We start from the raw sequence: 25,431 nt of genomic DNA, 5'->3' as shown, positions 1-25,431 counted from the left end.
ATCTGAACTGGTGTGCACGACGATGCCCACAGCAGCCTCCTGCCAAGGCGGGGAAGAGCAGAGCCCATGGCAGCACCGGCACCGCGGCGCTGGTGCAGACCGCACCACGCAGCCGTCCCCTCCCCGTGCAGCACGTAGCCGTTTCACTTGGAGAGAGGTGCAGTATTTTGTACCACTCGGTCCCATTACGGCTCACTGGGGAACGTCTTTTGCATTAGAGGGAAAGGAAGCGGGGAATGAATTATGCGTTGTTTGACCTCAGGAACGGAAATCCATCGAGTTTCACTACTTCATCACTCTGGTGCTGCTGGCCGCGGTGCCAAGATTTCTGCCGGGACTGGTGCAGAGGCAGGGGAGGACACAGCAATGCATTTCAGGCAGAAGCTTTAAGTATTTGTTACTTGGGAAATGGAATAAAGAAGTACAAAACACATTCTCATAAATATTCAAAATACATTTTCTTGAATATTCCTAAATATTCAATTAACTTCTAAAAAAGACAATTCTTTACATACTAGCGCTTTAAACCTGTAATACCTATTCTCACATTCTTCAGCTTAGCTCAGAAGAATCCCAATAACAGGGTGGAAACTTAATGTAAATTTAAGCAGCATATGCCTAGATAAACCATCAGACACAATACTTAAGGAACTATGCTTAGGGTAGTGACATGCAGCTCCGGCCACCCGCATTTTATGGGGAAAAAAACCCATGAAATATAAAAGTAGAGTGTTATTTTAAAATTCAGAAGGCAAAAGGCCCTTTACCTCCATCATCTCTAGCACTTGGGGATCAGCACTCCCCAGCCTCACGGCCCAGCCAGAATTACAGGGAAAGGGAAGGCAGATACTGATGCTGCAAGTGAGGCCAAGTACAACACCATAATATATTCTCACCGTAACAGAAAAACCCAGCTGGTTTATTCACGTCCATCCCTGCGGTATCACTGGCAAACAGAGCAGAGTTTGTTCAGAAATGAGTTTGGTCCCTGATGAAATTAGGTGCTGCCCTCCGTTGACACTCTCCTGATAAAGAGGTTTTGCATAAAGAAAAACAGCTTCTCAGGAAAACTGCCAGATTTCCCTGATTCTAGGATTTTATCACATTTTCCTGAGATATGGTGCTGACCAAAAGCAGGCTCCAGCACACCAACTGCCTCTGAAGTCGGGAACAGAAGGTGCTTTTAATCTCATTTCTTGCCATCAATGTTTTATACACCCTGGCGAGCTACAGTTTGGGAAGTCACTGCAAATTTTGGAAGAAAGAGCTGTCCAGAGCACACCTTGTTTCCCAGCCCCTTGGGGGAGGGCACATCAGACCACAGGACATGAAGGTCCCCCTCATCCCACAGGCTCCGAATTAGTGGGTGGCAGCCCTGCAGAAGAAGCACCCGCTGCCAGAGGACAAGGGTGCTGGGTTCCTGCTCACAGGGGCGAGCTGCCTGGCAGGAGTCACCACCCTTATCCCCGAACCCAACAGCTCTGCTCTGTGAGCCCAACTGGCTGGTGCATCTGAAGGAACCTGCTCAAGAACCGCTTCTGTGAGCGAGTGCCATTGCTCGAAGCCGAGGTCTGAAGGGTGCAGTAGGGCTGCAAAATTCCTGGAGAGGGCAGAGGGCTGGGAAGGGCGATGGGAAGCGAGCCCAAGGGTTTCCATGTGTCTTCTCAGAGTCTTCTAGTACTGCCCTGGGGCTTCGAAGGAGCTCAGGGCAAGACCTGGCACATCAATGACTGCAGGGAGAAGGAAGATACTGAGACACGTATATTTTTATATAGCACATGCTAAAACAAAATTCTTCGTTTGACTTTGTCTTAAGAGTAAGATCCACCAGCTTCTTGGAAAACAAGGACTCCAACCACCACGGCATGGTTACAGCTGGCTGACTGCAACACAGCAGCTTACCAGACTCTGCAGTGAAGCCTGCAGGCATAAAATACAGTGAATGCAGTAAAATTCCAGTGGAAGCCTAGCAGCAGCTGGAAGGGTGACTGTCTTGCTTGGAGGTGTTTTTGCCCCTGGACCCTGTGGCGTGACGGGAACTTGCACGGAGCCTGGTCCAAGCCCCGTGGAGGCGGGGTCCAGCAGGGTGGCACCGCGACCCAGGGGATGTGGCACTACTCCAGGGCTCATAAACCAGGTCCTGCTCCTGCCCGTCGCTCTGGCAACCTTGGGAACGGTTTATTCTTCAACCATTTGTAACCGGACTAGACACTGTGTGACTCTACAGCGCTCGGCTCCAGGAGACCTAACCTAAGCCAGCGATGCTGAGGAGCTGATGCCACACAAGCCAAAGACCCACGGCTATCGAGTTGTGCCAGAAAACAGTGTCAGACACTGATGTTGTGACCATGGAGGGATGACAACTCCAGAGCCAGTGCCAAGCCTGAACCATGCCATGCCTTAAAGCACGTGGCAGGGATGGAGCTGAGCCCTCTGCTCTGCACCATGGCCGTGGTGGCTGGGACGGGCTGCAGGCAGGGCAGCCATCCCCTAATGGCAGCAGGCACCAGCAGCTCCACACCTAGAGAGACAGCGAGTCCAAGGACAGCAGAGGCAGCCAAAAAAGTAGGTAATTAAGACACAAACCATTGGCTTTTGGCTGAACAACGCTGCGGTGACATCTCCACCCAGGTCACCGCAAGCCCACCAGCTGCGTTACAGCAGGTTCACCCACGTCCACGTGAGCTGCTGAAAGGGAGCTGCTGAAGGGGACTTCTCCCTTCACATCCACACCACTGCTGAACTTCAGTCCTCTCTTTATTTTAATGTCACAGTCCTCAGCCTCTTAACACCACACCAGAGGCGAGACCTTCTGTAGCTGGTCTAACGGTACAGTGTGGTGCCTTCCTCCTCCCACCCATCCTCCTCCTCTCCCTGTGCATGCTCCCCATTCCCCGATCCACTCCATAAGCCAGTTTACTCACCAACCTGGCAGAAAGCCTTGCCTTTCTCCCCCCTCCATAGCTTTTTTTTTTTTTTTTAATGTGCTTTTCCTGCATTAGGGAGATAAATCAACTCACAGAAGGCTCCAGCAAACACTAGCCCACGAGACAGGCAGCAGAAGAGCGTGGACAGAAGGCAGCGGACCAGCACCTCCGTCTTTTGGCAACAGCATGCTCTTGGCCAGGCTCCCTTCCCCATCCTGCAGGCTCCGCTTGCTACCCACTCCTCCCCTCCACAGGATGACTAGCGGTGTCATTAACATCCGACAAACGAGGGCTAAGGGAGCTCACACTTCGAGTTATTCAGCAACGCTGCCGGCAAACTTCAGGAGACTACAACGTGCTGCTCTGCCTTCAGACTGCACTTGGAAAACACTCCTCATAAAAAGTGCATAGCTATTTTTAAAGGAAATCCTGGCTGCTTCTGAACACGCATGCAGCAGGCAGCCGCAAAGGTACGTCAAGCCAGTGAGTCAAGGGGTTGGAGCTGGGAGTCCGACACCATGTCATCGCACTGCTCCGGCAGCAGCGGCCAAGCAGGGAACGAGGCTGAAGCACCGGCCAAAGCCACGGTCCTGCCGATGGATGCCAAAAGACACAAGAGCGTAGCCAGAGGCATGGCAGGAGGATCTCCAGAGGATGCATCAGCTGTTCGCTGGAGGTCAGAAATCGCGAACGCAGCACAGCGCGGTGCTGATGGCTGCTACCAAGCGGTGCTTGCCGCGCCGAGCAATGCACGAGACTGGGGGCAGTTAGTCTGGCACTTGGCTTTGTCAGAGTTGATGTGAACAGGTCAATTAGTGAAAGCTCACTGGAGTAAAAATTTTACTGAAAATTACATTATCCAGCCTTTAAAGGCTCCCAACAATCCTTTCACGGAAGAACTGGTGAAAAGAAAAAAAAAAAAAGGATTACTCTCTAGAAATGGAAAGAACAGAATTTCTTATTTTTATGACTAAGATATCACTACAAATCCAGTAACTGGGGTGGATCAAAACCAGCAAGACCTCAAAATCCAAAAGTCTCTGAAGGACAGGACTGTTGGAAAATCTCTCACCGACAAAAGAGATGGAACAATTCATGGAGGGCACCTTAGGCAACATCTTGGACTCACCCACCGTGACTACTCCTACAGGCAGAAGGTCTACGCAACTACCTCTGCTCAGCCAGGACCTGAGCTCCAGGGATGCATCTTCTGGTTTGCTCTTGTACCAACCTAAGCCAGTGCGTAAATTATAACCATCACCTCCTGGCCACTCTTTCTGTTCTCAGAAAATAATGTGATGACTGGGCACCATCAGTTTGATAGCTGCAGGAGTCAGCCCTGGGTGGAGACAGCAAGCTATCCCCAGGATCACTGCAGGGCCAACAAGGAATTCAAGACCAGGTCTGCCAAAATTGCAAGTTTTCAGTACTCACAGGATGTATTTCCCATTTTCCTGCAGCACAACCTAGGTCTAACAACCTACATGAGACACTGGAACTTGAGGTTGGGTACTTGCATGTCCTCTCACATCTGAACCCTAACCGCAAGGTCTTCTCTTCCTCCATCCACACAAGTTACCGATACTGAGTTTGCACCACGTGAACACACTCAAAGAAGCTGGAACCAGAGCAGGTCCTCTGCTGCAGGCACGCTCACAAGCAATATACTCACTTTACTCTCCAAAGTGGGCTGGGATTTGAAAACAGCAGCGGTGCCAGCACCAGCTCCAGCACAAGAAAAGCTTGGTGCCGAAATCACGTCTCATTATCAAACCATTCCCTCCACGAGGATCTCTTGCTTTCATCTCTTTGTCTGGGCTGGTGGCTCCAGGATTCTGTAGCATTCCTTTTCTTTTCCAGTACAACACACAACTTCCTTCAAACACTGATTACATCTGCTGATTTACAAAAGCTTTTCCTCAAGATCTACATTACTTTTGCACAAATATCTCCCACATATTGGTTTTTGACTTTAATTTAACTTTTCTCCCCTTGAATCAAATTACCATTTTCCTCTGATCATAATTTGGTCGAATGAAATATAAATTTGAAGGATATCAGATTTAAGGAAAAGAGGAAAGCAGAGCAGAACCACAGATGTGGCGCGCTCCTGCCTTGCTTTATTTCCCATTCAGCCCAGAAGACACCCTGCTCTCATTAGCACTTAATGCAGGTGAAAATAAAGGGGTTTAATATTAAATCCGTGTGGGCACATGGAAAACATCCACTCCGGGACCTGTTGGAACTTGCCCAATATGAATGCCAAGCTCCTGCCCTATACGAGGAATTCTTTCACTCATAAGACTATAACTCCTTATCTGGGCTAATAACGTTCAATATGAAACCTCTCAAATCCTATTTGAAAACTTAAATATTCAAAATTTAGGACATTTCTCCACTCCATTAGAAACTTAACAGTGTAAAGGATACCGTCCTGCTGCCGTCACAAAACGCACTAACTATTTATCTGCTGGTTACACCCGAGCGAATCCAGGGTGTAACCTGCCGCTCTCCCACCCCACCAGCTCATTTATGCCGAGGAAGGGTCTTGCTGCTCCATGCCTGCAACAAAAGGAAGGGTTGTGCAAGGGAACAGCAACCAGGAGGCCCAAGGGCCTCTCTGGGACAAGGACACGGAGCATGAGCTGTGCAGAGAGCAGGATCAACGCCGTGCACAGCTGGACACCTCATTGAAGCAGATGGAGTTGGCAACCCCAAGCTAAACAGACATAGGCAAGGCTGCGAGTCTGCAGTGCTCTGCGTAAATGTTGTAATGTTTTAAGGGACAAGCCATAATCTACAAACAATAGATCTGGTCACATTCCCGACAAGGCGAATTCCACCCTCCAGTCAAGATGTGACACCAGGCATCCGGCACTCGCTGACATGGAAACTCAAGTCTATTGGCGAGGCACTGCCCGTGCAACCACAGCACCCCAGGAATATAACCGAAGAGCCACACGCTGCAGCTGCTTGAAACATCACTAATTTCCTCCCAAATTTGTTGAAATTCAGATTATGGTGGCAGCTGGGTGAAAAGCAGGAATTCCAACCCTGGACACCATAAACGTCTTTGACCAGCTAGTGATGGGACATGTTGGTGGACCGAACAGGAGGTGTCCACCGCTGGGACAGCCTCCCTACCACAGGCTGTGACAACTTATCTAGCATTATAACACATGGAATCCACCTTCATAAACACACAAACCAGAACAACACAGGATCTTCCGGCATTGCTAATCCTACTCAGGGTACGCAGGCGATGAGGAGCCCACAGACCCATCTGCCCCTGCATCAGCCACCAGAAGAATCATTGACTTTCCCAGCCTGTTAAACTCTACGCATTTTCCTAAATGAAACATTAACCAGTGTGATACCAAGATAGAAGATGGCTTTTAATTACATATACAAAGGAGTTCGTAACACTCCAGCTCCACTGCAAGGGCAGCGTGCTGAGAAAAGCAACTCTGATCAAAGCTAGAAAATCTAAGTCTAGTGAGCTAACCGAGTAAGTGCATAAATTGTCCCCAGGTTTTTATGCACAAGACCCATGAATTTCTAGCCAGAATTTGTAGCATTGCCTTCTTTTCCGATTTACATGCCTGTTGAACTTACAGGGAGGGGGATTTTTGAGGAGAAGCACACAGCAAACACCCATACACCAAAATACTCATTTTTACCAGTAACATCCGCTTCCAGATGACAAGCTTTGTGTTTCCGTGCAAAATACTTCTATGTACACACCCACACATTATACAAATATATGCATACACACACACATATGTGTATATGTATGTACCTGACAGTCTTGAAGGCTGTAAGAAGAAGGTAATCCTTCACGACTGTCTGCAGCATGAGGTCACCTCTGCACTTAGCAGGTGAGTGCAACAAGAAGGCATTTTCGCTGTGTGACGAGAAGACTTCAAGCTTCTTGGCAAGCTGCACATACCTCTTTACTTTAAAAACAATAGCCGCACAAAATGAACGTGCCCAAGCGTTTTGCAACTCCCTCTGCTGATCATGGAGCTCCCCAGCACGTGACGCAAACTGGGTCCTGGACGCAGGTATGCCTAGCACCTACCAGAGGCATAAAACACCTACAAGAGGCATTAAATAGCTCATTTCCAAATCTGCTATTCCCGTATCTCCTGCCTCCAATTGCTATCATCATCTTCAGTGGACAAGCTTCCTCTGCTAGCTTCTGTCTGCTCAGAATATATCTAAAGAACCCTTTGAAGTCAAAATATTCTTAGCAATTAGATCTTCTCTATTTCTTTTTGCCTTCCTAATTATCCTTTTAACTGCCTTCTGCTTATTTTAATAGATCTTCCTATCCTCCTCCTTACCAGACTGTTTATACTTTTTAAAAGCCTGCTGCTTACTGCTTCTAATACTGTTTACATCTTCACTTAGCCACCTCAGCTCAGTTGCTGCTTTTTGCCTGATTTCAGAGTTAACCAGGGGAAATTTCCTCTCTGATCTCTACAGCAGCCTGTAAATACCTCCCATTTTTTCTACAATATGTTTCCCTTGCATCTGTGAGAGGGAACAAAGTCTCCTCTAGACCACGAAGCACCCCGAGAAAAATCCATGTTCCTATATATTGCTTTAAGTACACTCCTCTCCACTGCTTTGCCTGTCGCTTTTGCATTAGGAATATTAAGCAGATTATTAATGACTGCGTCCCATGTGTTCCCTAACTACCTTATTCGTTATCATTTCCTGCCTGAAAAAGTAAACAAATAGCCTTTTGTGCTCAATGTTACAGGAGATTACCTATGAATTTCATTAGTTATATCTCTGCTGGGGGGGGGGAAAAACCAGTTGCAAGTACTTTGGCTTCATAGAAGGGCTTATGCCGGGGTGTGTGCACATGTGCAATGGTCCGATGTTGGCGGAGGATGTTTTGGAGCATCCCTTAGGGTTTGGAAGTGAGAGTAATTTAGGGTCCGTTCGGCAGGAGGGGGAGAGTATATTAAAGGGAGGCTCACTCAATATTTCCTCTGTTCCTTATAATCCTTCCCCAACCATCTGCTACTGGACACTGGGAAACAGGATACCAAAAGAGACAGACAGAAAGTGAGATCTTTTGTTTAGACCACAGAATAGCCATTCTTTATAGCATAACAGCAATTCTCCCATCTAATGGCTAAGCTCTGCCAGAAAACTCTGAAACACATATTCCATAGATGCAGAGAATAAGAAACAGCATCAAGATATGCAGCGTCCACAGTTTCCCTTGGTAGTTTGTTCTAATAGCTAATCTCCCCTGCTGTTCAAAATTTCCACCTCCTACTCTTAAAAATATTTTTGCGTCTTCATTTTGTCATCTGAATGTTTGGATCCAGCTTCCAGGTATTGTTTCTTGCTATGCAGTTTGCTAAAATGAAGGGCTCTGGTACCTGCTCTTTTTTTTTTAAACTTCTTTTTTTTAAACCCATGGAGAATTGGCTCCATGAAGATAAAAATCAACAAGTTAGTGGGGGTTTTTTTCCTCCCCCAGACTTATTGTCAGGGAGAGCTTCCCAAAATATGGTGCATGTCCCCAGATGCTCAGGAACAAACAGCAATGAGTATTTCCTTCGACTCCTCAAACGGCTTCATTCCGCTCACATGGCCTGTGTCTTCTCCAACTTTTCAAAATCTCTTAAAAAAATGAGAGAACTGAAAATGGGGATATTGCAGCAAAGCATAAGCAACAGAAGAAGACAGAATAGCTGTTCTCACACAGCCTTCTTGCTCTACACACCAACAGTTTGCACTGCCCCATTCCCACAGGCCCAGCACCACCGCTGATGCTGCGGCAGCCATCCCTTTCTCACCCCAAAGCCTGGCCTGGTACCTCTGCTCCTCCTCTGGTCTCCCCATCCCAAAAGCACTCCCACCTCCGGATGCATGAATCCTATGATTCACCGTATCAAATAAAGTTCATCCGATGGAGATTAACCAATAATATAAAACCCTTCGAACAGCTACACTCCCCCGTTTCCTCATTCCCACCAACCTTTTGGCCACCTGCAAGCACAACCATGATCCCCCAGCACTGCGAAGCTAGACCCCAGGTACCACTGCCAATGCAGGTGGCCACCCAAGACCCCATTCACAACCTGTTTCACACCAGCTTGATGCTACCAGAAGGTGCACGACACCAAAAGAGCCATTTTGCCAGCTCAGCAAACAGCACATCCTCTAGCACTTCTGCTAAAGACCAAATTCTGTTTGATATTCCCATCACCTCCTCCCCTAGGTTTTGTGCACCGGTTTGCAGCCAGACTGATGTCAGGCTCCAACAGTACAACAGCAGCACTCGCCAATTTTTCTGGAATATTCTCACTATATCCAAGTCTTCCAGGAGAGAAAAAAAAAAAAAAAAAAAAAAAAAAAAAAGATGGAAACCCAATAGGGAGACCTTGTGGGCGTCCCCCGTGAACATCATCCGCACGTGCTGGCTGGAAAACCAGCTCAGCCTCTGCTCAACACCCACCCCAGCAACTGCTGGACCTGGAAGACTGTCGGCACATGGGCTGTAAGTGTATCACACCTCTTCCTTTCAAACAGGGAACAGCAATATTTATTAAACATGTCTAGTTTTTCTGCTTTATTATGCATTTTACCTCTCCTCAGTCGTGATAAGTCTACACAAACCATTATTAGAATTTCTTTTGTTCCTAATACAAATACTTTCTTACTGTTCCTTGCACTGACAGCCAGAGATTTTTTCCCTTGTGTTTTTAACTTCCTTTATCAATTTTCTGCACTTGATAACTTTAACTCAAGGATAACTGTCATCTCTTCCTTCTATTATTCCCCTCCCTTTTTTTTTTTTTTTTCCTTTTCTTCTTTTTTAATTCTCCCCAGCACAGCGCTGCCCGTGCAGGAGGATACCAGCAGGAGAGGAGGCAGGAGAGGGCAGCTCAGGGTCCTTGCACAAGGTGATTTTAAACCCAGACAATGGCTCTCATTTCATGGCAGAGACCATCCTTTCCTAAAAAGCACCTGTGAATGACATCTAGAGAACAGCGGATGATGAAAAAGTAAAACTCAAAGGCCAGATGATGCCCTTTTGTGAAATCCCACGAGGACCGGGCAGGTTCAGAGGGGCTGCAAGGTGTGAGCTGAGGGGGGCTTCCACCAAAGCAGGCAGAGCCCCTACAAGAAAGCCAGACACTGCCAAAACCAAAATGAAAACAGATGTCAGTGTATACAGGCCAGTTGAAACTAAAGCCCAAGAAAAATAAAACAAGGGCAGGAGAACATTCAGTTTAAGTGAAGCATTTTTTATTGCCGCGGTCACAAATGTACTGTATCCCTGAAAAACTCTGTAAAAATACAGGTAGGAAACAAAAGACTCAAGGCATTACAGTCCGCTCCAAATTACACAGGACTGATGGAGTTGTGTTGACAGAGAACCAAAGTGCAGCCCAACAAATTGGAGGTGATTTTAGGTCAGTAGGTAGCAGAGAACCTTCATGGACTGGAAGCCCATCTGAGAAAGGCAGAGTAAGAGCTACAGCATCGGTGAGCACAGAAGGATGCTTGAAACGTCAAGGAATACCAGAGAGGCTGCATATCTCTGCCAAGGCTGAAAACACAACTCCAGTGACAGGAGAATTCAATTAATCCCAGAGAGACTCGCAAATGAGAAAGTTCAGTGCAGACATGATGCTCTAGGTCCCCCCAGGAGCCCTCCCTGCACCCTGTCCCCAGCCAAGGCACATCGGGTTGTGCAGCTGTCCCATTGTCCTGCTCCGCTCCCCGTGGACACCCAGCCTTGGCACAAGCAGGAGCAAACCCAGCGCTGCCAGGGATGGAGCCCCTCAACCCACCTCAGCCCTGCTGCTCCTCCAGCTTCTGAGGCTGGACCCATCTGAGGCCCCTCACCACGCAGCTAAACCCAAGTCTCCAGAACACAAAAAGCCACACAGGAAAGACTCATTACAATAACACTTAACTGAAGAACAGGGCACTTAAATGGGAAAATGTGCTGAAAGAGTGTTAATGGAGCAGCTAAAAGGGCTTGCAGGTGAGGAGCAGAACTTGGAGAAGATGGTTATCACCTACCAAAGGGGACTTGTTAAACAAATAAGCACAGTTTAACAGCAGAGTGAAAAAGGCCATTAGAAAGAAAAAGACATCCTCAGAAAGAAATCAAAATTACAAGAATGTAAACCCAAGGAAGCTAGGCTTAAGCCGTAAAAAGCCAATCCAGAAAAGGATTTTGAGACACAAGTCTGCCAGACTGTAGTATAAATCAAGCACTGAAGAAAAATAAAACCACGGGATAAAAATCCAACTTCTTTGCACCAGCGTTCACTTGTGACAGGGCTCAGCAATTCCCCTCCTGGAGTCTTCCTTCATCAGGAATGAGCTGAGCATCTGCCTCAAACTGCAGGGTCACCAGAAAAAGATGTGTATCAGCCTAGCAAAATTAACAGAAAAAAAAAACCAACAACCCAACCAACTACAGGGCCAGACAGTATCCATCCAAACCTGAAAGGCATTAAGCTATTAGAATTACCTAGCTGCCACAAAAACACCAGGATCCACCTCTGTACCTGAGAACCAGAAAGTAACACATGGGATCCTACTGTTTCAGAAGAGCTACAGAAAAGACCCAAAGAACTACGAACTGCAGAACTTCATTTTCCTAGCAGAAAAAAAAATAGTATAAACAGTAATTAAAGCCATAAAACTAAAAATCAGGGTTCACACAGATAAAAGAACCACAAAAGGAATCAATACAGCTTCTGTAGACGGCCCCAACTCACCAAGCCCCGAGGACCATCAGCCAGAGCCAAGGTGCAAGCAGAAGAGGGTGTCACACACCCACACTCCCAAAATCCCGTAGCCAAGTTTCCTCTGCGAAGGCTCTTACAGCAAGTACACTCACAACACTTTCATATGCACAGGATGAACCAAGAAGTCATCTCATTGATTAACAACTGATTAAAAGATGGAAAATAAAGGGCAGAAATAGTTCGTTATCACAGTGGGGTCCCGCAGACATCTGCTCTGTGCACCAAGTTAAGATTTGGAGAAAGTAATACACCGGAGGAAAAATGACGGCATACACAAAATCAAGGTATCTAAATTAGACATTAGCATTCACAAAAGCAATCGAGGAGACACTGAGGGCACTTCTCCAGCAGCGCAAGCGCGTGTTCGATGGTAGCCAGCAAGGCAACAACTAATTATGAGTAAAGAAACAGAAAATATGCCAGTGCATAAAGCTGCATCCATAGCTCCGTGCATTGTTCTGGTGATCCCACCTTGAAAGCGACTGCAGAAATAAAATGGGAAGAAAGGCAGCAAGGGAGGGCAGCCAGGGCAATCCAGCGAGAGACATTCCTGTGGCGTGTACAGGGTGTCCACAAACAGCCCCAAGGAGCAGCACCCCAAGGATGGGCAGGGAGAAGGGGCACGCAGGACGGCGGGTCGCTGCCTCCCAAAGCACAAAGCTAAACCCCAAATACAAACCCAACAAGCAAGGCAAAGCAAATATTTTTTCACACTATTTGCCTAAATAAATTGCAGACGCTGCAATTATCCGAATCATTGCCTCGACGGTCCGCAACGCCAGGCTACTGAAAACCCACACCACGAGGCGCTGCAGCACGTCCTGGGGACAAGATACGAGGAGCCTCCACATGGTGGGCACAGCACTGTGAAGCAGAGGTGAGAAATAAACAGCTGGATGCTATACCTGCCAGAGTGGCAAATAAAGCTATTATTAGTAAATTGTCTGTCCCATACCTGGAATTATACAGGACAGGGGGGATAAGACAGTTCTTGCCCTGCAGAGCTTGCCGTAAAGGCTGCAGGCTCGCAAGGAAACCCAGAAAAAGAGTCTGCAACACCGTTTTCTTTTCATTTATGTAGTTGGTCACCACTCAACACGTGGTGACGGAGAACTGGGAATCCAAGCTGCTGACGGCTTGAGCACCTCATGTAAAAAGGTGTTTCCCATAAGGGAGAGGGCACAGAAGCATCCAGGGAGGGTAGGAGAAGCCAAGGACTCACCCCGAGACAGCACAGAGCTCGTGCAAAGGGACAGGCTGGGAGAAGTGGCTTAGAGCAAAATTTCCTCTGCCCTGGAATACAGAGATGGGGAAACACAGCAATGCAGAAAGTCAAAGGAAAATACTGGAAGATGGATTTGCAGAGGTGTCCAAGAGGGGAAAAATGGTTACCATCCAACATCTCGCCTTCCCCACGCAGAATTATTAATAGTTCTTACGCAGAAATTAGTAATGGAGCCAGCGTGTTTGCTGGGTCCTCAGCTTCGCCGGGGGATGCTCTTTGAGTCAGCCTTGGGCCACCTCTGAAGGCCCTGAACTATCTCCAGAAAGAAAAAGCAGCCCCAAATTCTTCAAATTTACAGCTCGCCGTGGCACCTACTCGGAAAAAATCTACCAAAAATAATTAGATCAAAAGTTTAAAAGTTATGACATCCAAAAAAAAAATGTTTCTGCAGTTTGCCTTTGAAAAATTTCCTACTGCTTTTTTGGGTTTGTGGGATCATTAAAATAGCTGAGCTGGGAACGTCATTTATTTCGTTGGTTTTGCTAAGAAAGTACCTTCTGGGATGGAACAGTGGGGATGTTTATGGGGGAAAAAAAGGCTTTTTGTGAATAAAATGGGTTCAACTATTGATATGCAAAACAGGCCAAATAATTATTTATGAAACAAACTATGACAACGTGATCAAACTTTAAATATTAGGGGGAAAAAACCCAACACTTTGGCAGAAATGAAACTAAAATGTGTTATTCCTGGTGCCAGAATATTTCTAAATGAAAGCAAGTATTAAAGGAATATATTCCTTGTATTTGTTGCGCAAGGGCTCTCTTGCCATAGAGAGAGTTAAAGGTAGAGGAAGGTGTGTTTTGGAAACAACATTGGCCAAACACTTGAAAATACATAAATCCAGAGGACAGACAGATAATTTTTTTTTTGCTATTTTTGGGTGAGAGGAAGGAAGAGGCTTGAAAAATGTAAATATTCTAATGCCATTTTTCCTCCAGAATGATATTTTGCTCATGATGATATTCTCTTAACAAAATTAAATCCTCCTGTCCTGCAGAGTCGGAGGGATAGGCTGAAGCACAGGAATTAGGTACCAATTTACTGACTTCAGTCAAAGCTACTTGTGGGGAAATTCAACCACAAGCCTAAATCCCTGCAGGACTGGTCCCTAAGTGAATTCCTAAGCAGAACAAAAATTAAAGCACTGAAGATAGAAAAAAATAAAATAAAATAAACCAAACCACACATCCTATGAGGAAAAGTCAAGATACAAATGGAAAATTCCTTCCTGGTTTCATGGATGCTAATTGCATACCTTATGCTAGGAGCTGAGTATCATGAATTTCTACATATATATTTAATTAGGTTAATTTGTAAAACGTAGACATATGTCTGCTTGGAGTAGACAGGAACATTTCATTTTATACATTTAAAATATCACATAATGAACTACAATCACAAACGCTGTTTATACTGGAGTAGGAAGGCCAAAGAACTCTCCAAGAAATGAGGGAAGCACAAACATGTACGCGTCAGGCAAACACTCACAACGTGACTGCCATCTCCTCCACTTTATCAGAAACCAAAAGCAAATGGAGCATTCAGCCAATCTACTTTTTAGCAACTAAACCAATTAAAGAGTACAGGTGTAAAAAATATAATAAAAAATTAAAGACATGCAAGGTTCCAGAAAAGGGCCTCTTATTTTTCTCGGTTTTGGGGTGTTTGCTCTCATTTATGAATGGCATCCCTGTTTCCACGGAGGATGCTCCAGTGGGCTCACGCCTACGTCCCTCTGACGCCTGTGAGCTGCTTCCACAAGCCAGAACTGCATCACTGCTGTCAGACCACATGCGAGGCAACCTGGACCTTGCAAACTTGCTTCCGGATATATTCATTATCTCTCCACCTACTGCAATTTATTTGGATACATTTACATTTTTTATTTCTTGCGCAGCGTCCTCCCCAGCTCGTGGCAGAGCGGGTCCCCCTCCAAGGCTGTCTCGCTGGCAGCATCCTAACAAACCTGATTAAGGACAAACGCTAATTCGAACTGCTGTTATCACCAACCAGCCAAATTTATAGGCCTCTAAAATAAGACAGATAAGAAGGTAAAAATATCCCTCCCTTGGAGTTAGTATGTAGTATGCCTCAGCGGTATTACCCATAACCAGATAGCCGAAGCCACATGCCCCGAAGCAGCCGAAGCATGACAGAGCCAAAACACACCCAGGAACAGTCCATCCTGGTGTTCAGTTATTAATTCCTTCGCTGGCAAAGTTCATCTCCAGCCCTGCCAGCCCACACCAGTCCCACCAGCTCCAGCCCACCACCAACCTGGCAACCCCAGGGCCACTGACTGGGTGTCCCACCCCGTCCCCCCACGTTGCTGCCACCGCTGTCGTCCCAAGGATGCACCTGAGCGTCTCGAGATCCCTGTCGACAGCATCACCTGACTGCAAAGAGAAATCCTGCTGATTCCCAGGGGGATTTTCAGATGCCATCTGCTACCAGACCGATCCAAATCTAGCTGTGTCTCCCTTCACAGGTTTCAAAAATGCATAGAGAAATCCAAAAATGTATTTTGTTTCCAGCAGATAATTACCTTGTGCCCTTACAGCCTTCCCTTCCCCACCTTAAAAATTACCAATATGACAAATGCAGGTAAAGGCTCAGGATCTGCAGCCCATGGACTAAAGCACATCAGACCTCAAGTGACAAATTTACACCCAGAAAGCAGTAGCTGTTCTTGGGTTTCAAGCTAGGGACCTACTGCCACCTGCACGCTGTCCACCAGGATGCTCTCAGCTGTTTCCAAACTAGATCCAACACTCTGCAGGCTTAATACATGGACCTGTACAGATCTGCTGAAAGAGGGTTTCATTCATTCTCCCCCCATGTAGCCACGGCATTAGAACAGCAATAAAAACTCACCACCGTGCAGACAGCTCACCTCCAAGCGTGGACCCCAAGGGGTACGCAGCCCCCCGAGCCCTGGCCAGGGACCACGACCACGCTCTGCTCCCACTGGGGTCAACCCACGTCACGTCGGGTTTTCCTCCAGGTTCCCCTCCCGGCTCTCCCGCACTGGCAGAGCTGTCAGCTTTGGTCACAGTTTTGAAAACTGAGGTTTAATACTTCTAAATACTTCTAAAAATAGGTCTAAAGCAATTAAATACTTGTACTAAAATTGTTCTCGGCATACTGGAAGCAGAACCTAAATGACGGGCCTTCAACACAAGCACACCCAACTTCTGAAAACTCACTCCTGCTGCTATTTCCAGGCAGGGAAGGATACCTACACCCACTCAAAGTAAAAAATTAACTTTCAAAATTGTTGCCTAAGCGTATCTAGTAAAATGAAATGATAACGAGTATTAAAACCTGAAGACCCTGGAGACACGGTGGTGCCGGGGCGTGACCACGCGTGGCCGCCGATGGACCGCTCTGACAAACACGGCCGTTTCCACTTCTATCAGCTGCGGAGATGTTGAACCATGCGTGATAACATCCCTGATTTCTAAACCAGTACCGAGGATACTGGTGGCTCAGTGAGCCCCATGTTCCCTGACCTAAGCGCTGCCAAGCGCCTTGCCGGCGTGGCCCCAACAGCCCAGGCAGCACCCCAGACTCGCCAGAGATCCACGCTCTCCATCGATGAGTCTCTCAGGCACATCCATATGCATAAATACATACACATATGTTGATCCCTCACATATAACGGCAGCCCCAGCAGACCCCAGCCTCCCTGTCTCCCCACATCAGCCCATTACCAGCGCAGGCAGCATCTCCAGTCGCCACTTTTCCACTTCCAGCCTTGTTCTCCACATTATGCCAGCCAAATATGGAGGCGAAATGGACAAAAGTGCTGCAAATTACAAGCAAGGAAGGCCTTGCCTATATAATTAGATTTTTGCAGGTACAGAGTACGCCAGCTACACCTTTCCAAGTGCACGCTGGAGAGTGCCTTGGCAATACAGGTGAGAGACACAAAGGCAGAGGAGAAGGACTCCCAAGAAAAGCCATCCCAGCAGAGGAATTGGTACGGTGATGCCGGTCCCACCACCAAAAAGCATCACGCACAGCCATGTCACTGGCCCTTGGCATGGGGACAGCCCTGCCAGGCTGACCCAGAGCTCTGTAATTTCACCCCAAACCAGCCGCAGGGTCTCCAGCCCCCCCGGAGGCAGCACCACTCCATCAGCCCCAAGCCTCACCGCCTCGCACGAGCCTGCAGCTCTGCCCTGAGCTCGTCCAAGAGTCACCTGGGCCCATCCACACCCACCGCGGCACAAACACGGGGGGCTACACTGGTTCCAGCTCCCCAGGGGAGGCACAACGCTCCCTGTGCCCCCCCAACACCGCCTCCGCTCCCCAAGCTGCCTCACGCAGCAGCATCCCAGCCTGAGCAAAGGCTGCCAGCGTGCTGGCACAGGCACCCACAGACCAGGCGATGACCCTGAGCTAACTGCCATCCAACTGTCCAAAAAAAAAAAAAAAAGTAGGGCACAAAAACTCTTCTACATGGGTACTGAGGTGGCTTGAGGAAAGGTACACAGTCTCATCTGCTAACACCTCTTCTACACAACGTGCACCCTCTGTGCTGTGTCCTTCCCCAAATTCACCTCCCTGGACAAGAAACCTCTTCACAGTTGCACTTTGAAAGAGTACGGAGGAGGATTTTTTCTACTTAACCTCTCTTTTCTGCTACATCTTGCATTGCTCACTTTGGGAGCAACAAACACTCAAATAAATAAAACCCAAGCAACTCCGAAAAGCCATCATGCAGCTTGCCCAGCACCTCCACGTGCAATTTACACACTCAGTAGCTTTGGTGTACAAAACCCACATTACAGGAGACCACCCGTGTCCATCGCTTTAGCCAGCAAAGCCCTTTCTGTGTGGGAAGAGCCCCGACTGCTGACCCCAGCCCCAAAGGAAGACCAACAGTCACGCTCAACTTCACCTGCCACCAAAGTCCTGCCAACAGCAATGAGAGCACTCAGCAGAGGACAGCAAATAAGGCCCTGGCCGCTGGGGACATAGATTCAAGGTCTACAATACCCAACGTCAACCAAAGGAAATCAACCCTGTCTTTGCAAACACCGTGTCCAAGGGTTGAAGCATGGCAGCTTTGATGTCTCCAGCAGGCACATGGCTTGGGAAGGGACCTGCTCCACTAAAAGAGCATCTCCGCCAGCCTCTCCCTTCCTCCAAAGACATAAGCACGTGGCGATTTCTACATCCCATGACCCACCTGAATATGCAGCATCTGCTTGTGCAGCCCCCTAAGACCAGGCGGGGACAGGAGGCACCAGACCCTGCTCCATCCAGAGCCGACCGTGCCACTGCATGTTGCCGAGGCCACCCAGCAACTCATCCTGCTACTTACGATTTACAAGTATCAGATTTTGCATCCTCTTAGGTTCCCAAGTGAAAAGCTCTCTCTCCATATATATTACATGTGTTGTGGATTACATATTTGTTATATATATTACAGATATTAATTTCTTTCCACTCTCTTTCTCAGCCACAAGCTTTACTCCGCTCCCAGTGCCGCCAGAGCTAACCAAGATAACTGGGAGCCGCGTGCCATGCCTCTCCCACGCCAGGCACGCAGTCAACCCCTTCAACGTACACCACATGCCGCTGCCTTCCCGGGTCCCTCTTCCCGCTGCCGCAGCTCAAAATTTCAGCTCTCACACAACCACCAACAAGGCAGAGCTGCTGTGACGAGTCGCACCAGAGCCATGTGCCACTGATGAAAGACACATCGCAAATGGTTATTTTTCATATACTATCCATGGTAAACAGCATCATTCATTTCTATTCCCTTGCTCCAGACAAATCAATGATTGTTAATGCAAAGTCAACACGTCCAGATGTAGTTTGCATACTAGTTAACCACTAAATTGGCATCACACAGTACAAAATAATCAAGAGACATTCAAGGAACCAAACAAAAGCAGAAAGGAGGCAGATGAGTAGCAATTAATCCATAAAGAAACCTTTAAAAATTAGAAACTTCTTCCCCAGAAAACACGGTATAGCCAAATTGAAGCCGCAAATGCGAAATTCTAAATATACATAACGCTAGATGCTCATAAACTTAAAAATGACAAGAAATAATGACCTCCTGGTGCCATGGACTCCTGTCCCTTCCCAAACAGCAACCGCAACCTCCGGCTGCGCTCGCAACCCCTGCCCAGGCACCTCTTCCCCCTGCCCTCCCCTTCCAGCCTCCACTTGGCACATTATGCACAAATAGGGCCTAATCCTGCCAAACAGCACCTCAGACAAAATTTACATCCGTGGGCTGCTCCCCACGGCTGCGGGACTAACCCTGTCCGTTTTCCAGCCCGCAGCGTGATCAGCTCGTGCATAATCGCCCAGGTGGCTCTGAGCGCAAACTGGAGCAACCCACAGCGCCCTGCGCAGCACCAGCAGCTCCGCACGCCCTTCTGCACGTGCAACGCGCTTTGTGCACACGTGTGATCCCACCGACGCTGCCGGGCAGGGCGACCACGCGCTGCCCTATGTGGGTAACAGGGTAACGCCTGCTCCACACCGGTCCCAAAATCCCACCGATGCCCATGACGCTCAAAGATGAGACCACTGGTGGCTTGACTTGCAACGCCGGGCACCACGGAAGGTGTGACTGCCCACACCGCTCACCCACCCGGAGCCAGCGTGGCCCCCAGGGGGCTGTGCTGTGGGGAGCTGTACCGTGGGGAGCCACCAGGACCAGCACCAGGCACTGAGCCCCACCACATCACGGTGGGGAAGGTCTGAATCCTTCAACAAGCTCAGCATCCAAAGTGGGCACAAATCCGTATCACCATGAGCCTTACAGCAGGTTTCAAACCCCACCCCCATAAAATAAAAAAAAAAAAAAAAAAAATTAATCTAACGTTTAGAACACCAATTTCACTACCACACTTGCATAATTGCAAACTTGACTGTGCATCACCAGGGCCATGTGACCGCACCCGTGAACTGAACTATTCACGGCATTGCATTATGGCAGTGATATATATTTAAATTATTCCAGAGTTATGTGAATAGCATCGTAAGGTTTTATATGGCGCTTGTGTAAATATTATCTACTACTTTAATAATATTATGTCTATTTTCATCCAGGGATGAAAACAGACATATTTTCATCCTCACTGAGGATGAGGTACTCGAAATTTTTCTTTTTTTAAAAATACATTTCGGTTATGTCACAAGAAATCTGTTGGTATTGCTCTGCTGGGCTCCCTTCCTCCCCCTCCCCCTTCCAGGCTGCCAAACAGCAATTTTTAAAATGATAAATATTGATCAACTTTCCAGAGGAAGGAAAAAAAAAAAATAAAATAAAAAATCCTCCTGAAAGCAGACCGCAATGAAAAATTACAAAAAATTTTTCAAGCAGGAGGAGGTTTCTGCTGGAAGGACACCAGCACACAGAAAGGTTAGATTCAGAAATCCATTATAACCTCAAGCGTAGCTTTTCATCACCGGCGGAACGTATAATGGAAGCCGTTGTTTAAAAGAAACTGATATACACAGAGTTAAAAGATTGTAAAGGTTGCGGTACGCGCACACCTACGGTATGACAGCATCCCCACAAGTTGCAGCCCAGTACTATGGCATTGCATTTTCCTCTCTGCAGAGGAGATGTGCAACACACAAACCCGTTTCAAATGCCGACAGAAAATCCACTTATTCCCACAACAGCTGAAAAGAGGTTAAAAAAAGATATATAACTAGGTGCCTTTCAAGTTGCAATCCCTCTGTTTCAGGATAGCGTGATAAACTTTAAAGATATAACTGTAAAAATGTTGTCATCGTGACCCAAAATGGAATATATGCCATTATTCGTAATTAAAATGCAGCACCCACCAATGTTAAACCCCCACCCCAAATCCCAAAGCACAGACTCAGCGCTGCTCCCCAGATCCCGAGGTGAGGGTGTGGGGCTGGGCAGAGAAAAAACAGCATCAAAAGATCTCCTTTTGGAAAAAAAAATGAATGGAACCTTAAAAAAAAAAAAAATTGCAGCTAAACAGTTTCTTTGGGTATAATCACAGAGTAAGTGAAAGTTATGGGGTGCAGCTCAAGGCAGGGAATTCTTGGGAGTCTAAGAATATGGAAAAGCCACCACGTTAAAGCTTCCTGGATGAAACCATGAATAAAATATTCTCCGGGATTGTTTAATCCAATTTAGAGCATTGTGTATAATTTTTACCCATATGTGCCACCCCGCTCTAGCTGCACCACTGCTGCTCTGTCCCCCGGGGACTTGCTTCATTATTTGCTAAAAAAGAGATTCAGGAAGAGGGTGGGTCCTTTTTGGGGAGGGGGGGGAAATAAATGCAAAAATAAAAAATACGAAGTTGACATTTCGGAGGATTTTTTCCTCCACCAAGAGTTGTCCTGCTTTGCAAATTTTTTCCATCGCCCCCCCCCCCCCCCCCCCCGAACAACCCAAAATGTGAAACAAATAAAGGGGAAGACAGCAAAAAATAGCCCAAATTCACCAGCCCCTCCTGCCTAATTGCCAGCAAATATCAAGTGACAGTGAAATAAAAATTAAAATAGGGAAAGGGAAAAAAAAAAAAAAAAGAAAGAAAAAAAACTTTTCAGGGGGTTTGAGATTCAGATTTAAAAATTCATTCTGGATTGAAATTTTTTTTTTAATTTTTTTTTTTAAAGCGCTTGGATTTCACCATTTGCGGCTGGGTGCCCAGCAGCACCAGAAAAACTCACTTCTGAGTTCAAAATTTAAAAATGCCTTTTTTTTTAAAAAAAAAAAAAAAAAAAAAAACCTGCTGCAGCTGTGGAGCCAGCCATCTTGCTATTTTGTCCCCATTTTAGAGAGACTGTGTCAAGGTTGGTAAAACTCAATGTTGACCTAATCTTTCCCTTCCTCTCCCTCCCCCATTTTGGGTGGAAAGGCCACGCATCCCTCCTATATTGCTTTTTTCTTGAAACAATGCATGTTTCAGTGCTCTTTTGTTATTTATTTTTTTAAAAGATCAATACCAAGCCCCCAGTATTCAAGGGCAACCCTACAATAATAAACCAGTGTGTGCACAGTCCAGAACTCCCAGGCACCCCGTAACAGCAAAATAATAGGCATGTCACAGCATATTTAAAAAAAAAAAAATTTAAAAAATTAGGAAAAATAAGATTTTCAATTCCAACTCCAGGAAGGCTTTCGAGCAAGAGTCAAGGAGAAAAAGGATTTTGAAATTGTGAAAAAGATCATGGCTGAGCCCTTTAAAGGCACTTTAGGTTTACTGGTTACCAAAAAAAAAAAAAAAAAATCAAAATCACTAAATTTGCAATTATTTTTCCCAATATTTTTAATTATGCATATTCATAATATCATGGCGGACCTTATAATAAACCTGTGTAAATACTAGATTTACATGATCCACAGTAGCTGGAGTTGCTACAGCCTGTGTGTGTTTAAAAAAAGAAGGAGAAGAAAAAAAAAAAACTAACAGCCCTACTATGGAAATTTTTCTCTTTACAAAAGAAGTAGGAAATTAAATGCTGGAAACTATGTTTTAACTATGCCAGGAGAAACCATCAGAAAAGCCAAGAAATTCAAAAATAAAACTGACATTCGACTGAATTTTGCTTGTCCTCGTGTTTTCCTGGACCGTGTTTAGAACCTCATTGTTTAAGAGCAGTTTTGCATGAAATCCAAAAATCACCAAAAAAAAAAAAAAATTTGGGTGTGTCCACAGCAAATTTTCTTGCGCTCTAATTTTTCCTGCAAAACTCCTCATTGGAAACAAATAACTTTAAGCACTGCAGCATTAATAAAAAAAAAAAAAAAAATCAGTTTTGGCACGGCGTGCTGCACAAGTTCAAAATTACAATGAAGTACAATTCCTAATTGCTCCGGAACAGCAATTCTCCCACTTTCCCCAACTAATCACTTATTGCGGCTCATCCCGCGGTGCCCACCTCAAACTTGCGTTACTTTCATCCCCCAGCACTCGGCGGCTCCCAGGCTCCTGCTCCTCCAGAAAAAGGGGGGGCGGGGGGGGGGGGGGGGGGGGAACCTGAATTCATTCAAATTCCAGCTTAATTTTCATTTACATATCAGCCAGGATTTGCCTCCACAGGGATAAAAATCAGATTTAAGGGGCGAGCCGGGCGCGCCCGAGGGGGGGGGGGACGGGGACAGGACCCGGCCCGGCCCGCCCCAACTTTGTGGAAAAATAAGAAATAGCAGAATATTTCCTCTTTTTTTTTTTTTCCCCCTCAATTTTAATTTTTTTTTTTTATTTACGAAATAGTCTCCTCTAGGTGGCGTCGTTTTAATGGAAAAAAAAAAAAAAAAAAAAAAAAACACCCTACCGTTCGGGAGGAAAATTAAGAGAAGGGAAGAGGAAAAAAAATTAAGGGGAAAAAAAAAAAAAAAAAAAGGGAAAAGCCCCGAGGAGGGGCGCGGGCGGGAGGCAGCGCGGCGGGCCCAGCGCGGCCGGGCCGGGGGCAGCGGGCGGGCCGGGGTGCGGGCGCCGGGCCGGGCCGGGCCGCGGGCGGCAGCTCGTCCCCGCCGACATGGCTGCTGGGCGCCGCTTTGTTTTCCGCCCCGGTGCGCGGCGGGCGGCGGGGCCGGAGCGGGCCGCGGCGGGCCGGGCCGGGGGGGGTGGGGGGGGAAGAGCCGCGTCCCGGCGGCGCCCCCCGCGCACTGCGCCAAAGCGCCGCCGGCGGGGCTCCGCGACGGGGCGGCTGCGGCTGCCGCCCTCCCTCCTGCCTCCCCGCTCCCTCCGCCTCCCCCCGGGGGACACGCCGCCCGGCCGCCGCGTACCTGCGCTCCCGTCGCCGCCGCCGCCGCCGCCGGAGCGGAGCCGTCCGGCTGGTTCATGAGGCTGGGGCAGGAGGCAGGCGAGCCCCGCGCCGCCGGGGCCTGCGATCCGCCGCGCACAATGCCGGCGCCGCCGCCGCCGCCGCTGCCTCCTTTCCGCCCTCCCAGGAGCGGCGAGTGGGGGCGATGCCCCCGCTGCGCGGGTGGGCGGCTCGCCGGGCTGCTGCAGCCCCCCTTCCCCCCGGGGGCATGGGCCGGGGCGGCCGCCGCGGGCACGGGCGCTGCCGCTAGCGGCGCGGCGCGCAGGGCTGGGCGGGCGCCTCCCGCTGCCGAGCCCGCGCCGCCGCCGCCGCCATCACGAGCCGCTCTGGGGGCAGCTCCAGCCGCAGCGCGCTCGCAGCCAGCGGCGGCGGGAGAAAGGGGCTGAGTCTGGCCCAGCGCGGGAGCCGCGCCGGCCCCGCTGCCCTCCGCCCCCGCCCGGCCCGGCCCGGCCCGGCCCCGCGCCGGCCACCGCCGCCCGCCGGCCGCGGGGCCGCTGCTCCGCGCCGTGGGGCCGCCGCGCCCCCCGTGGGGTGGCCCTGCGCGGGCGGCGCGGAGCCGGGGGGGGGGTGTGCGCCCCCCGCCTGCCCCCCGCGGTGTGTGTGGGGGGCGCGTCCCCCCGAGTGCCCCCAGCCCCGCGCTGGGGGGCGGCCGGCGCCGGGCACCGGTAGAAGGGCCTGGCCGCGTCGCCGCTGCCCGTCGCCCCGCAGCTGCCGGTGTTGGGGTCCCGAGTGCGCCGCCCCCCCCCCCGTGTCTGGGGCCGTTTCAGCACCGTGCAAAACGCGGGGGACCCCCACACCGACCCCCTCCGCAAAGGGCTGCGCCTCGGCCGCCCCGCTCGCTGCCGCCCGGCAAACTTTTTCCTTCCAAAAAGAATTAAAAAAAAAACGTCAAAAAGCAGCACTTTTCTTCCCCTGGAAAACACACGGCGTTAACTATAAACATAATTACATCTCGTGCGTACCTGGTGCTCCTCTCCCTTGTGAAGCACTGCCAAAAGTAGTTATTAATAGTATTAATAAAATCATCTGAACTCGTGGATTTCCCTGCCCCGGCCCATGAAAATCCTCTTTCCCAAGAGCTCCACGAAGGTAAAAATTCGCCCAGAGTCAGTCAAGTGCTGATTTTGTTCTCCTTGCCCAGACTAAAGATAGCTTCAAAGATAGCGCAAATTTATTTTTCTCTATATCTTTCATGCAGATTTCATTGCAAAATGCTGTACAGCCAGATAACGTAATTACGGAGCTAAATAAAAACAAAGGGGCAGGGGAATCGCTGGAGATGCTGGGCAAGGGAAGACATTTTCCCGATGGGCTTGGGAGGGACATGGGATGTCAGGAGGCAAAAACCACCCCGGAGGCTTTTCTCCCACCCAGTGTCGGCGTCAAGGAGGAATCCCTGTGGAGCAGCCTAAAGCAAAGCAGAGTGGTTAACAAACCGTACGGGTTGAGGAAGGGTTTTGGGGAAAAAAAAAAAAACACCATTATTTTGACATGGAGTTTGCAGGTTGAGGAGGTGCGTGGAGATCTCCTCAGCAGCCCTCGGGAAGCCTGCTGCCTGCCCTCCGTCCCCAGGGAAGAGCTCACCATGCCGTGTGCCGCGCTGTCTTGGGGCCCGTCTCGAGCATCA

General features: G+C 48.4%; 1 protein-coding gene across 6 annotated transcripts in view; it reads right to left on the bottom strand.

Moving 5' to 3' along the window:
• The window catches only part of ZNF618 (zinc finger protein 618), a 162,124-nt gene extending 137,896 nt beyond the window's left edge, over positions 1–24,228 (bottom strand). For 5 of the 6 annotated variants that reach the window (XM_040605585.1, XM_040605586.1, XM_040605587.1 and 2 more), the window contains exon 1: positions 23,767–24,228. In XM_040605585.1, the coding sequence (XP_040461519.1) occupies positions 23,767–23,823 (57 nt within the window). In that variant the 5' untranslated portion in view covers positions 23,824–24,228. Of the gene's footprint in view, positions 1–22,916; positions 22,965–23,766 lie in introns of those variants that run through there. The other variant, XM_040605589.1, reaches the window with a different exon arrangement.
• Between the last annotated feature and the right edge of the window lie 1,203 nt (positions 24,229–25,431).

The sequence above is a fragment of the Falco naumanni genome, chromosome 9 (assembly GCF_017639655.2).
Source record: "Falco naumanni isolate bFalNau1 chromosome 9, bFalNau1.pat, whole genome shotgun sequence".
Lineage (NCBI taxonomy): Eukaryota > Metazoa > Chordata > Aves > Falconiformes > Falconidae > Falco > Falco naumanni.
Note: the sequence above shows the minus strand (reverse complement) of the source record. Positions and strands in the feature narration are given on the sequence as shown.